Below are 15,627 nucleotides of genomic sequence, written 5' to 3'. Positions count from 1 at the left end.
GTCCCATAGAAATGAATACTATTTTCTTTGACTCCCCCTAGTGGTCTGGAGCACTTCCGTTTTCAACACTTTATGTTTGCTGCATTTCATTCGGGGGTGTTTGCGTCTCTCTTTTTATTTGCTGCATTTCATTCGGGGGTGTTTGCGTCTCTCTTTTTATTTGCTGCATTTCATTCGGGGGTGTTTGCGTCTCTCTTTTTGTTTGCTGCATTTCATTCGGGGGTGTCTTCTTTTTTGTTTGCATGTTTTCTCTTTTGCTGCGCATTTGCACCTGTCGGCCACCGTACAAAGGCAATTGGGAACAAAACATTCACTGGTTTCTTTTGTCCAAAGCTAGCCAGTCACGTAAATCGCAAATTTCCTTTTCTTTTTAGCTTCTCGTTGAAAAGCAGCAGTATAACTTAAGGTTCATGGTTTGGCTCAGCTTGAGGAAGTTTGTGGGTTCTTATCAACTGCTTCACTGCAGGAGTTACATGGGACGATTATACATTATTGGTGAGGACATTCACTGTAGTCCACTGGCGACTCGAGCACATCGCTGCCCTCTACAGGTCAGCAGTAGAGACTGAAAACTGCTCTGTTTGAGTTTTAAACGCACCACTAGCTTCATTTCCATTGACCACATAAGTGAGGAATTTGACATTTCGAAAATAAATTTGCTAAATAAAAACATGTAAATTTAGAAAAAAAAAAATTGTATACGTTTTTGGCAAAACTGCAATGGAGACCCTTTTTTCTCATCGCATGGGTCACATAATCAGCATCCAGATGTTACTACAAAGAAAACAGCAGAAAGATGTTTTCTAATGACTTATCACATGAATAAACTTATTCACGTATGATTTTAATTTAATTCCTTATTTAATGGAAATACCGCATTTGCAAAAAAATGTTTTCGATATATCCAGAAACTGGACAAAGACTTGTGTTCCTTTGTAATGGAAACAAAACTCCTGTTGCTTTTCTTTTGATCAAATTTATGCATAAATTTGACCTGATTTGACCAGTTGGCTCTAATTTCCAACTTTGCCTAAATATATATCTTTTGTTTAATAATTTAAGGATTTCTTCGGAATCCCCTTTGCTTCTAATTTCCTGATCCCTAATTTACTTTTGAACCTGAAAAACAGATCAAGTTTTGTTTTTGTTGAACACTGGGATGTTGAATGAATCTTAAAATTCAAGTCCAGTCTTATGTTGCCAAAACTCATAGAGGCCATTCTTCCTTTCTGTTATGTATGGATCCTTCTTAGAGAGCCTCAGTTTATTGTGGTTACGCCGCAGCTAAAGGGGTGCGAAGGATCAAAGACCCACTCAGAGTAATAAAAGCTTACCCTGTAGAGTGCTGAACTGACCCCCAGACCTTAAGCTCTTTATTACTGCAGCTCACGGCTAATTATTGTGGACAGCGCCAGAAAACTGCCCAACCCCTCCAACGCTGCAGGGTGGTCGGCTGTGGCTCCCCCTCCCTGTGTTACCACTTCTGTACATTTGAGGTCAACAGAGAGGGAACTCTCTGGTTCCCCTAACCCATTTCCACCCCAAGAAACAACAACTTCATCTAGGAAGGTAAAGAGAAGTTTTCAACCTAAACAGAGAAACAATGTTCTTCTCCTCAGCCAAAGGAAATAAAATGGTACCATGTTCTTCTCTGGCTGTACAAATCTGGACTCCTCAGACCACATCCTCCAGACCATGTATGGCTATTATAAAGTGTGTTTGAGCCTAAAATTAGCTGCAAGTTATATAAAAATATTTAATGTGAGTCCAGTATGTATCTTAAAGGGGACCCATTAGGCAAAATTCATATTTTGCATGTTTTTATGCTTCCATTTGGGGCCCCACTTCTTCTGAAAACAGCCCAACTGCTTAAAACACACACAGCCCTTTTTAGGCAATAAGTTAATGTTTTTTGGTGTGTGGAAAATGAGCCGTTTCAGAAACCTCGCAATTGTTAAGGCATGTTAGAAGAGTACTGCACCGTTACCTAGCAACCAAAGCAGAGCTCCAGCATGTTTGGTCAACTGGTATTACTGCTTTATGCGCTATAAAATGGCTGCAGGAAAAGTCAAGTGTTTTGTTGTTTATTTACCATCCAGAAAACACTTGCTGCGACCTTGTTGGTTGTGGAGGAGACTCCACTTCATTACCTAGTAATGATTTTGTACAAAAAGTTTAATGAGCATGTTTTGCAGAGACCATTGAACAATCCTACCTGTTCAAGCAAGCATAATAGGTCACCTTTAAGACAAAGCGATTACACTAAAAAGTGCTCACCACCTCAGGGTGCCATTTAGTAAATATATAAATACAAAATGTCAGAAAAATTTGTCACTAAACACCAGAACACGTTTTGGTAACTTTTATATTTTGTCGCAAAATTTAGACCATTTTCATAAAAGCAGCCTCCCAATGTTAGCCCCCATACGAGGTCCCAAGGTTACATATGCAGCCCCATGTTTTCCTCTGAGCTTCAAGAACTCACTGCCCTTCACATCACATACTTGGTGTTTGGATCTTATAGGACCCTCTGAAATAGCGTCTGTATATAAAGGTGTGCTGTAAAGAGCTTGACCTGTCATGCAATAGTTGGCATGTCTGCATTAGGTTTTGACAGGACGGTTTTCTTATTGTAGTGATTTAAGAGCTTTCAGTTTGAAGGTGAAATTTTGACTGTCTTTGTAGCTTTATTTCAAAGACAGTCATGGTATTCATGGATTTTCCAGCTGGCCTGTTTAACCCCCAATACCCCAAACAGGCCTGGTACTGGGGGCAACGGCACTTCCGCCAACAAAATTGATGCGGACATACGATTAACTTTAATCGATATAAGCAGATTTAACAAAGAGAGCCTCCCCTAAATGGCAGAAACATTTCCAACACTGAGCGACTAAATTAAAAAACAAAGTCTGTACTTGTGCTTGAAATCCTTTAAAATGCTTGAATTTCAATTAGGTGTTATTTTGAGACAATTTTCAAGTAAAATAATGGTAATATAACCATAAAATTGCAAAAGCACATGCTCAAAGATCAATAAACTTTAAATCCTAATGAATATTTAGTCAAATAAATAAACAAAAACAACAAATAACATTAATTATGAAGTTGCTGTAAAAAAAAAAGGATAGCTGAGACCAAAGCACCGGACTTAAGACCAGTTTCGGTAGAACAATAAATCATGCAATTGGAAATGATTGAGCTGGTTTTAATTTGTTATGTGATTAATTGATTTATTGTTTAATGTGACAGACCTGGGTGTTATCAATGTTTGGAAATTGCCTGGTTTTTATGTATAAAGTCCTTTAAAGTAAAATACCCAAAGCTTTTTCTCTGTTTGGCCTCCATGTCAGCCTGGATGCTTGTTTACATGGTTCATGGTGGTTTTCTTCTCACCGTGGAGCCCTTCAGAGCGTAAAAGGCTTTACAGCTGATGATGTCGGGGCTTGCAGAGCAACATGTGAAGCATTTCAGGCTGTCATAGCATGTCACAAGCCACTGGAAATAATACCATTCAGTGCTCAGTGGGGCAATTGTCACATTGCAACTGAAAGCCTCTTAAGATTGTTCACTACACAAGAAAAGCAGAGCAACTTGGGCTTCATTTTAGAGCTGTCACAAGTCAAAGCCTGAATAGTGGCCTTTCATTGACTTGGCTTTCATAAGGTTGTAAATTAAGAAAACATAGACACAGTACCATCATTCAGACCCTTAGGGATTTCACCACTTAGCGAGCCAAATCAAAAGCTAAAACTGTCTAATCATTCACAGTGAGCTTAACCAACTAACTGCTCATTGTTATTCAATTTTAATACAAAAATACTTATTAATTAAACAGTTTTGTAAATTAGTTAAAATGTTTTCACACCTGATAGAATCAGTTCAATTAGGGGCCAAAATTTCAACATTTGTTACATGTTCAGCTGCTGTGGTTCACTTTCACATTGCACTATGTTAAACAAACCAAAACGATTGAAAAACGTGTTCACCTCCTCGCCTGTGATGGCGCTGCACCAAGAACCACGGAAGGAAATGATATAAAAACCTCTGAAGAAGTCACTGAGTGGAACTTCATTCTTCCCTAAATGTAATCAAAAATGGAGTAGCGTTAGATTTTAGCAGTTGTAGGATTTCTCTCTACTCTTTGGTAAAAGGCTGTGAGACATTTCCTCCTTTAGTGTTGGACTCTCCCCTTTGCTTTGGTTGTGTTTACCCAGAATGCCCTGCGGTGTAGTCGGCTTTCTGCTTTAAGGCCGGAATCCGGTCCGCTTGGCGTTCATATATGAATCCAAACAGCTCCAGAATCCGAGACTTCAACTGAACCGAGGCCAACGCTGAGTTTGCTTTTTTTTGTCAGTTTCCAAACAAACTTCACTTTCTTAACAAACAAACTAGAGTTTGATTAAAGCAGACTAAACATGGCTGGTTCGAATGCTCCCTTAATGCTATAATGTTGTGGTTGAACCTGTGTGAGTATAGGCCTTTGTTTATGCTTTGTGTTGTGGTAATTTAGTGAATTATTTGTAAAAAGGTTTCAAAAATACATGAAAAATAAAATTTTTGGAATGGATTAATTGCTGGAAATACTTTTATAGAGTTGTATTTAACATCTCAGAGTATGGCATGGAAATATTCTGTATATCCAGGCCTTCCCTTTGCCTCATAAATCTTTACCAGCATATGTGTGCAGGGTTGTATAGGCATGTGGAAAGGATACTGGAGACGTTTGGTGCCATTGGTCTGCCCCAAGACCGCACAGTGTGCTCTGCTGCCAACAGTGCCTCCAATAATTATAGAGCAGAAGTTTGGAGGCTGCCGCTATCCAGGCCGAACTGAAACTAAAACCCCCATTTCATCTTTGGTATTTGCTTTTTTTCAAGAACCCAACGTTTAAAAATTGTTATTTTTGGACTGCAGCTTGACTTGCTTTTGAATATCACAGAAAAAATAAAATATAAAACTGAGTAACCATTCACCATGTTGGAAGAGAAGTAGCTTTAACATGGAGTAGACTTATGCCTATACCTTTACACCTGTTTGATTATTACTGTAGAAATGATTCAGTCTGCTTGTGAACCTGTGAATCTTCATCTTACTCATCACAACATGTAATTTTTAGATGAGAAACTAATAAATTCCAGAGAATGCATAAACTGTGAATTTAAGTCACGATTACTAAATAATAATCAGTTAATCGAATTTATTTGTGTAGCACATTTCAGCAGTGAGGCAGTACAAAGTACTTTACATAATAAAAGTAAAATTGCAAAGTTATAAAGAAAACACTGCAGTCAACAATTGAACAGACATTACATTTTTTTGAGAGCAATCACCAAATATGTTGGTCAATGTTTCATTTATTGTGGTTCAAATTCAACTCTAAACAGATGGATTTTAGTCTTGATTTTTATTTATTTTTTTTAGTCTCAGTGTTTCATCTGTTTTGCAGTTTTCTGGAAGTTTGTTCCAGATTTGTGGTGCACGAAAGCTGAATGCTGCTTCTCCATATTTGGTTCTGGTTCTGTGGATGCAGAGCAGAACCAGAACCAGAAGATTTGGGAGGTCTGGAAGGTTGATTAAAGTAAAATTTAATCAGGAATAATTGGTGCTGGTGAAGAAAAGAGGGTGGAAAAATTGCTGCTGTGGGTTGTCCATTGTTTCCACATCCACAGCTACGATTCCTTTGCTGGAAACTGTGTTCAATTTGACGTGGACAAGATGGCTAGCTGCCTTATGTCAAAGGTCGTCACCCTGGCTCCACAAAACGAGAGAATATTGTGTCAGTTTAATTCAACTCTGCCTACATCTCCCAGAATGCTGTGCAGTTCTGGATCAGAGTTCAGTGAAATTACTGAATATTTTATCAGACATATTATCTGTTGATACTGATCACGTGTCTATCGCGATATATATTGTTATTGATTTGTTGTCCAGCCCTAGAACATCGTAATACATAAACTGGTAAATTTGGGCTAAATTATTCAAACACAGCTGTAATACACATCCTCACATCACATCTTATCTCACCTTATATATGTGAATTCAGTAAATTTGTTGAAATTACATAAAATATAGAATGGCAGCTTTCATGAAGGGCCACCACTGACAGGCCAGCTGTCTGTAGCATAGAGTTATAATTATGTCAGGGTGGAAATGAGTTTGGATGGCTGTAATTGTCGGGAAGCATCATCAATACCCCCACAGCAGCTTGACCTAAACACAAACCATTCAAACATATTCCTGAAAATGGATTGCATGTTAGTGTCAAGCTTGTTTATGCGTTATTGAATAATTAATTCCTTCTTTCTTTTCCTCTTTAGCCACAATGAGCGGAAGGTGACCTGCAAACATCCCGTCTCAGGCTTACCCTCCCAAGACAACTGCATCTTTGTTGTCAACGAACAGTGAGTGTGTTGTTTACTGCTGTCAGAATGCTGCTGGGTTACATTTTTTTAGCTCTACGAAATGCTGGAGAAACTCTGGAAATGTCGAAAACATTGCACAAGATGTTCCCAAGTTATTTTCTATTTGCAGTTCTACCCTTTATGTTCAGTCAATGCACGCTCTGTTATGTAAGCGAACAATCAAATTTCCAAGAAAACGGTATAAAAAGATAACTTTCTTAGACGCTCATCTCAGATTTTATCTGTTGCATAACTAGTCAGGATTTCTAATCTTGAAACGAATAACAAACACTTTAAAATTTCTCGTCTCGTGTATTTACAGATGTTGGGAATGCATTCATTCACATTTTAAACAAAACTTCGTTGTTTTATTATCTCTGCTACTTTTCTCTTGCACATGCCTGCACATGAAACAGCCATCTTACTCTTTAAATATGTCAGACTAAACTAGGTGCATGTCCACCTGAGGAATTATCAGTATTCCTTGTTTGCTTACTTGTAACTATTTAACCTGCTGATCGACGGTAAACAGCACTTTTTAGGATGTCCAATAATGAAAAAACGCAGCTGTTCCTCCAAGATTTAGCCCCAACATGCTTTTCTGTTTGAAATTGTAGGCGTACTTGCCATACACTTACCCAACTGTTTGCATCACAACCCACACTGCCATTAGTGATTGCTTTAATCATGCACTCAAGCGTCTCAGTTTAATGTTGTGCAATGTTCATCAGCTCTGCTCAGTACCCAGGAAGTCCTTGTCATAGTCGATCTTCCACAATCCTAAAACATATCACCTATTGTGATGAGCTAAAAAAAAAAAAAAGTCAGACATTTTTACATTCAGTTTAGAGATCAGAAAACAAGCTGAAATAATTGTTTGGTGTTTTTTATTACCTCTAATATCCACTAGAAAGCATTTTGTTCAGAGATAGAAGCTTGTCTTGCTGCACTTTCTCGTCACATTCCTCTCCTCGCTGTGTTGCTCTCACGTCTCTGCTGTTTTTCACACCAAGAAATACAACACACGAGTGAAGATGACGTCTAACTTAGAAACTGGATGCATATCTTTAAATAGTCTACAAAAATTAGGGAATATACATTGATTTAAGAAAGAAATATGAATTAATTTATGTTTAGTTTTTTGGAAAAGAAAAAGAAATTAGAGAGAAGTCTTTGTCTAGGATAAGTAATTAGAGCTAAAGGCAGATTTGCATGTCACATGGATAAAAATCCCTGCCTTAAAACCTCTGCTTAATCTTCTCTTGCTTTTAAATACATCCCAAATACAAATCTTCATCTCAGCTCTGTATTGTGATTCAAACTTGTCTTATTCAGCATAAAGAAAGACATCAATTCAGTCCATCTCAAGATATCCTCGACACTAAAAGCAGGACTGTACAGCTAATAGGAAGTATGAATAATTCAGGACAACCCAGATTAGTTTCAGCAGCAGATCTGAGGAGACAAAGAGCCGTTAGTGTTTAACAGCTAAAGGAACAAGAAGCAGAGTCTGGTTTCTATTATGTTGTCAAACTAATAAAACAAAATTGACAATGGCAGTTTGGTAGAAACAAATGTTTTAAGCTTTTAATGTTTTGGACATCTGTGCCACACTTTCTACTCATTTAACAGCATGACCACATGTTGCTGCTGTTGTTATTGTGAGACACAAACGAACAAAAAGCTACATTATTCACCGATATATTCATCAACATCATTTGAACCCGTCTACTTGCCTTCATTAGTCGACAATTAATCGACTTAACATTAGTTGTCAATTAATAGTTTATTAGAGTAAAATAAATTTCGATTGATTAACTGAAAACATTTTCTTAGATTTTTTTTTTAGTTGTAGTTCGGCTCCCATCCAGCAGAGGGAGCCGCTGGGCATCCTTAAGGAGAGCTAGTTGATAGATAAATAAAGATGGCGGTGTCATACGAGAAAGGGAAACGGTCCAAACTGAGACCGGTGTGGGATGTTTCATATATTTTATTCTTCTCATCTTTTATTTTTTTATTTATTTTTTTCATATAAACCTTTTTAGACGGAGTCTTAAGTATTTGCTGATATTAGCTATTTGCAGGCGGTTGTGATCCCTAACCCTCACACATACCGCGGGTCTGATGTATACTTGATCTATCAGGTTGTTATTGACATGACTTCCCCCACCTCTGTAAATGCCACTCGAAGCATTCTGCTGCCATCATTGTTTATGTCTTTGTCTATCTTTAGTGGTCTGCATGATCAAGTACCTGCTAACAAACACTATTGATTTAAGGCAGGTGTAAAACATGTTTACTCTGAGATCATTTTAGATCAATAATTTGAAGTGTGTTACTGCTGGAATTGAGTCACACACAACACATATTGAAACATGTTGAAAAAAACATGCCACATGAGAGGATTTAGAGGATTTTAAAAAGTCTTTAGGTGTCTTTGAAATATGACTATTATTTTTGATAAACTTCTGTTCTGAATAGTGCAGGTGTGGTGGGATCAAGGGTTTCACCAATCAATTGGTCAAGTTTATTTGTGTAGTGCATTTCAGCAACAAGGCTGTTCAAAATGCTTTACATTATATAAACATGTGATGTAAACACATCATACGGTCAACAGTTGTGAAAGCCAGTAACAGACATTACATTTTGTCTAGTGCCATCGTTAAAATAATCAAATATGTTGATTTATATTCCATTTTTTATGGTTCAAATAATAAACGGGTGGGTTTAGAGTTGTTGTTTAGATATTTACTGTGTTCAGCTGCAACAGAATTTAGTTCTTTTGTTACCTTCCCAATCTGACTTACTGTCTTCATGTAAATAAATTTGGACAAATCTGTGTCTGAGCAATCATTTTTAATGATACTGAGATGCCTGATGTCCTTTGGTTGTATTTGCACCATAACATTTTGTAAGGTTCACCTTTTTATCTGCACAAATTTGTGTTTTTACTCTAGGGTTTCTTATACACTAGGCACAGAAGGATGGTTATTTAGTTTTTCTGAAATGCATGTTTTATAATTAGGGAAACCTTATTTTAAATTAAAGTGTTTTGTTGCTCGTTTAAAAGGCAAAACTTCTCTTCTATTTCATTGAGTTCAAACAAAGCAAGGCTTGTTTTGAAATAAGATTAAAGAGATTAAATATTATTGTCCTAAAGCACTCTGTGGTACACATAGTTAAATGTTCACTTTGTTAGACAGACTGTCTGAAACCTTAACCTTGTGAACTCCCTTTAATCTTCTGTTCTTGAAGGTTCAGGCTGCAATGTACGGAAACCCTGAAGAGTCAACTAAATGCAAAAGCCACAATGCAAAAACAACAACAAAAATACACACACACACACACACAATGCAACAATGTAGCGCAACAACACAGCTTCAAAAACCACGAAGGAAATTATGGTAAAATGGTTGTGATGCTAAAATGGAAGCTGTAGTAAACTTGCTAGCAAAACTTTCATTTTAGCATAAATTCATTTTTTTCTGAATTCTGTTTTGTCATAAATTCCATTTTATGCTAAAATGTAATTTATGGTAAACCTGTTAGCATAACTTACGTTTTAGCATAAGTTCCATTTTAGCATTATGCTAAAATAGCTATAATGCTAAAACAGCACAAATCCACTTTTGTACAAGTTCTACTTTAGCATAATTTCATTTTATGTTTAAAGGAATTTATAATATAGTTGCTAGCATAGCTTTGATTTTAGCATAACTTCACTTGTGGCTTTTTGTTGTTGTTTTGTAATTTTGTTGTTGCGTTGTGGCTTTTGCATTTTGTTGACCTTTCTGGGCCACCGTACCCCTTGAATCACTCTGAAAGGAGATTATCTGAAACACTATTTTCATTTTACTGGGGTTTATACTCAACCTGGAAAAGTCTTGACTGAAGTATTTCCAGGTCAGGATAAGCATAGAAGAAGAATAGAAAAAAGAGAAATATTTGTATTTCCAGGCTTTATTATCTATTCCATTTTATTTGCATTACACTTTAACATAAAAAACGCTTTGGAGCCATTTTGTTGTTTTTTTTGGTGTCAGTAACCATTTGGTTTTCTTGTTTTTCTTTGACCAGTTTTCATAAGCTGCGTAAAATTAGTAGGATTTATTCTAGAGTGTGTGGAGGTTCTGTCTCAAAGCTAAATGGGCTCTGACACCATGAAATCTGTGTACTCACACACAACCAGAATGTGCTTGCCTTGCTTTCTTCATTAAAAAGATAAAAGTCCAGTTTTGCATTGCACAGATGTGCTTAAAAGCACCCTCACCTCTTTGAAAGTTGAAAGTGCTGTGTGTTCATTTAAAAATGCACTCTCAGCGAGTCAGTTCACTGTTTCCCCCCAGTGGGCTCAGATCGCCCAACTTCTGCAGCAGCAGAACCGGGCCACACAGTTTTTGGACTCACACTTTCACCAAACAAAGATCTAACACTTTATTACTTATATGTTGGTTCCACTATCTTGATTTGATGCACAGGCTCAGAAAGAGGCAGGTATTTGTCCTCTTGTTTATAATTTATTGTGAAAAAATTCTTATAATAAGAATTTTGATTTATTGTTGTCTTAATAAATTTCAGTTAATGATCTTAAATAAACAGAAAACGTTCAGTACTGTCAGAAATTTTATTTTTACTATTTTCTTCACACGAGAACATCAGTAAACATCCATAAATTCAAAATAAATATAATTAAATGCAGCTACTGTGCATCGATGTTCCCTGAAGAAGTCTGTTTCAAATGGGAATATTTCTTATAAAGACAGTATTTTGTTTGTGATGCTACAAATGCCTCTTCATGGAGTCATAGCTATACGGTAATCTAAAAAAATAACTATTTTTTAATCATAATCTTTATTGTTATCACAGTAGCACCCCAAAATATCGCAATGAAACTCTTAAGTCCATATTTTTGCTATTTTAAGAGGATGAATATATATTTCCAAGAGTTATATCTTAAACTAATTCAAAACATTGACATTAATTTTACAATTACTGATTTATATCGTGATTTCTTTCAAAATTAACACATTTTGTACCGTTTCTATTAAATAAAGAGTGACAACTTGACCAGGCTGCTCTCTTGCAGGTAAAATAACAAATGTCTATTTGCTCATTTGTGAAAGAAGCCATTATTGAGGAATGAACTTTGCATGCTGTTTTCAGCTTCACTTTAAGGTTCATTACCTCTGTTGTTGACTTACAGCCATAGTAAACAACTAACGATGACTGTTACCCGCGGTATTTTGCTGCAGCTAATGCTTTCCTGCACTGCTGTTAGTCAGTAAAAATAACTTGTTTCTTTGCACCCTTTTATTCTGCCAAGTACAACACACGAACTGACGACTAGAGCAGAAGTATAAACGCAAAAACACATACTGCTCGCATAACAGTGCCCCTAGCGGATGAACATGTATTACAAACAAAAACAAAAGAGTAGCACTGCAGCCATTTGCATTGTGGGTTTATGCTGGTAACAGGAAATAACTGCGTCAACCAGAAAACAGTGATTTAAAGCGCCTGCTCTACTAACTCAGCTACCCAGAAACTCAATCTTATTTTTTTCTGGTAATGAAATCTGTTTCGCGATCTGAAGTATTTAGGTATGTTAAAAAAAGCAAAAACAGGAAAAATATGTAAATGGACTTATAAAAGCAATGTACTTTGTATTTGAGATTTTTCTTTATTAGCTCACTTTTTTATCAGTCTTAACATCTGCATGAATGCAAGATAAAGAAGAGTTAAAGTTAAACATATTTAACTCAAATTATTTTTGCCCCACTGAGTTTTGTTGCAAAATGAAAATCGATTAACATTTAATTAGGAATAGAATTTAATAAACTTTGTCTTCTCTGACATTTTCCTTGCTCAAAATAAAATTTAATTTAATTTAATTAATAAATAAATTTTCTAACATTGTTTGAAAAGACAATACAATGTGTGATAAATACTCTTTACACCATTTACATTAGTAGTGCAATTATGCTGCAGATATGATTAATTTTAAGTAATTTGTCATATTTTAAAACTAAAAAGCAGCTATATTGATGATTTAATTTAACCATTTTATTTCATTTGTATACATAAAATAGTCTGCTTGTTATAGTAAATGCTTAAAGCTGCCAGAATTTTAATGATAATCATTGATGTCAGTCAAATATTATGCCTTAAAATATAATACTTGAAAAGAAAACAAGCTTCTGATCCTAATACATACCTACAAAAGATGATTGCACCCACTGAATAAAAAAAACTGACTTTAATCTTCTGAGATCAAAAGTCAGAATGTGGCATGTATGTAGTATGCATACATACCACTGTTACAGACGGCAACAGAAAAAACGGACAGACTGAGTTACTGGTTGCCACTGTAACCACAAACAGTCAAAAACAGCACAACATAACATATTTATATAAATATATACCAATAAACTTTAATAGAAAACAACCTTAAGGCTGCATATCAGCATTTTAACAGTAATCATTGATCTCAGTCGGCCTGTTATCATTTGCCAGCTCATATCTGTTTGACACACTCCCTTCTTTTCAGCCTCACTGCACGAAGATTGATTATGAGGTCCAAACTAATTATCCGCTGCTCGCAGCCGAGTTGTGGCTTGGTGCCAAATAGAACATCAAATAGAGCCGGACCTCTGCGGACAACAGGCCGTCCACTCCCTGCAGCCCTCCCCGAGTGTCAGTGTTTGAGCGCACGTCTACACGTCATCGATTCCTGGACCGCTTTGAGCTTCGTCTGTCACGGCGGCGTAGGAAATATTCAGAACTCGTTCACTGCAGCGAGACCAGAAGTCAAATTTCAGGCGCTCTTGTCTTTCTGAGTCAGAGCGCTGATTGAAAATGTGTGCATTTCACCTCAAGAGAGCATTAGTCACACTATGGCTTTTCTACGTTTCCAGATGTGTTATTCAATTTCATAGGCGATGAAGTGAGAAAACTGTCTTCGGTGTTTGTAATACTCAGATTTATGAGGCAGTGATCAAATCTCAGGTATGTAACGATGTCAAGTAGCTGCTTCTTTCAGTTCTGCCTTAACTTGTAACACATTGACTAACGTTTCTTCGTCCATTGTTTTTTATACCTGGTTTTTCCTTATTTGGGTTGGGGCAGGATTGGTGCACAAGAAATGGAAAAAAGACATGAATTATGTTCACTCATAAGGGATTATAAATATAAAGTCAATTTATAATCCGTGTAATGTGTGACTACTTCTAAATTACAAGGGAGTGTTAAGAGGAGCATGCTAAGAAAATAAAAAATATAAAATTACGTGAATAAAGTCATACTGGAATAATGTCATAATGTTATCAATCAATAAAGTTGTATTTGTATAGCACATTTTAGCAACAAGGCAGTTCAAACTGCTTTACGACATAAAAACATAAAAATCATTACATTTTTCCAAGTGCCGTCATCAGATTGTTGATTAATGTTTCAGTCCTTATGTTTCAAAAGCAACTCTAACCTGCTGGATTTTTAGTCTAGATTTAAAGGAACCCAGGGTTTCAACTGTTTTGCAGTTTTCTGGAAGTTTGTTACAGATTTGTGGTGCATAAAAGCTGAATGCTGCTTCTCCATGTTTGCTTCTGGGGAAGTAGAGCAGAACCAGAAGACCTGAGAGGTCTGGACGGTTGCTATGACAACAGCAGATCTTTAATGTGTTGTGGCGCTAAACCGTTCAGTGATTTTTAAACTAACAACAGTATTTTAAAGTCTATCCTCTGAGCTACAGGGATCCAGTGGAAGGACTTTAGAACTGGGTGATGTGCTCTAACTTCCTGGTTTTAGTCAGAACTCCAGCAGCAGCGTTCTGAATCTGATAGATTTTTTTAAGGCAGACTTGTTAAGACGCTGTTGAAGTAATCAATGTGAATAAAGATAAACACAAGAATGAGTTTCTCTAGCTCTGGCTGAGACATTAGCCCTCTAACCCTGGAAATGTTCTTCAGGTGATAGAAGGCCGACTTTTTAACCGTCTTTATGTGGCTCTGGAGGTTCACGCCAGAGTCCAGATTTCTCCCCTGTCGAGTAAAATCCCTCTCTGAGTCTCTCGCCCTGTGACGTCCTCCAATTATAAGAATAAAGTAACAATATTATGAGAATTAAGTAATAATATTACAATTTTATTCTCATACAAGTTTATTCTCATAATTTTATGGCTTTGTTCTAATAACATTACAACTTTATTCTTATATTATTGCAACTTCATTCTCATACAGCTTTATCCTTGTAATTTTATTACTTTATTCTTGTACGACTCTATTCTTGTACAAGTTTATAATTATCTTGACTTTATTTTCACATTATAACTTTATTATCATATTATTACAACTTTATTATTATGACTTTATTCTCAAAATATCTAAAATAATAAGTATATCCCTAATTCTCCGTCATACCATGTAGCAAAACGTTTGGCCTCCCCTGAACTGTCGGAGCATTACAGCGGATAAAGCAGCAATAATGCTAAATTTTATTATACCTTGATGCTGGTTACCGACTCGTTGCTAGAACACACTGTTCTTTTTCCAATCCTGAAAATCAATTCTAGATTTGATGCTTCCTTCTTCATTGTAGGTTTCTGCTCCAATACGGTCCTTCTCCTGGTGGTTTTCATAATTTCCTCTCATAAAAATGTTGGAATTCGAATCCTAAGGACATTTACTTAATTTGTGTATTTATTTGTTTGTGTATTTATTATTCATTGTTTCCTTTTTTTTAAACCCACAGCCCTGTCTGTCATTTGGAGAGACCTCACAAACCATTTACTATAAAACTGTCAGAGAACTGGAAAAATTATCTGCCCCGACATACTGGGAGTAATTGGTTTGATTTATAAGCCCATGCTGGGATCTCATCATGCAGAGGGCTTTGACTTCAGAGGAATGAGAGGGGAGCTGAGCGTTTACCCCGTGTCCTCCTAGTTTTCCTGTTTTCTGAGAGCGACTCTCGCTAAATGAGTTGGAAACAGTACACACTGTATTTACCGACGGAAGATTTGTCTTCATGTCTTGTTGTTTAGAACTGCCTCCAAAGTGCCAGCGAATGAGAAGAAGGAACGGCCGATCAGCACCATGAGCGAGGCCCCAAACAACACACCGATCCCCGACTGCGCCAACAGTCCAGCAGGAAGAGTAAGTGATCACGGGAATCATGAAAATCCCTGGCAAACGATTACATCTGACAAGTAGGGCAGAAACAATTAATTGTG

The 15,627-nt window shown here is 36.6% G+C and overlaps 1 protein-coding gene across 10 annotated transcripts in view; it reads left to right on the top strand.

Annotated features, from left to right (window-relative positions):
• Positions 1–15,627, top strand: part of LOC102238101 (pleckstrin homology domain-containing family A member 5-like) — a 114,486-nt gene that overhangs the window by 55,831 nt on the left and 43,028 nt on the right. For all 10 annotated transcript variants that reach the window (XM_023343758.1, XM_023343735.1, XM_023343715.1 and 7 more), the window contains 2 exons: positions 6,318–6,401; positions 15,439–15,550. In XM_023343758.1, coding sequence (XP_023199526.1) covers positions 6,318–6,401; positions 15,439–15,550 — 196 coding nt within the window. The remainder of the gene's footprint in view (positions 1–6,317; positions 6,402–15,438; positions 15,551–15,627) is intronic.

The sequence above is a fragment of the Xiphophorus maculatus genome, chromosome 2, assembly GCF_002775205.1.
Source record: "Xiphophorus maculatus strain JP 163 A chromosome 2, X_maculatus-5.0-male, whole genome shotgun sequence".
Taxonomy (NCBI): Eukaryota; Metazoa; Chordata; class Actinopteri; order Cyprinodontiformes; family Poeciliidae; genus Xiphophorus; species Xiphophorus maculatus.
Note: the sequence above shows the minus strand (reverse complement) of the source record. Positions and strands in the feature narration are given on the sequence as shown.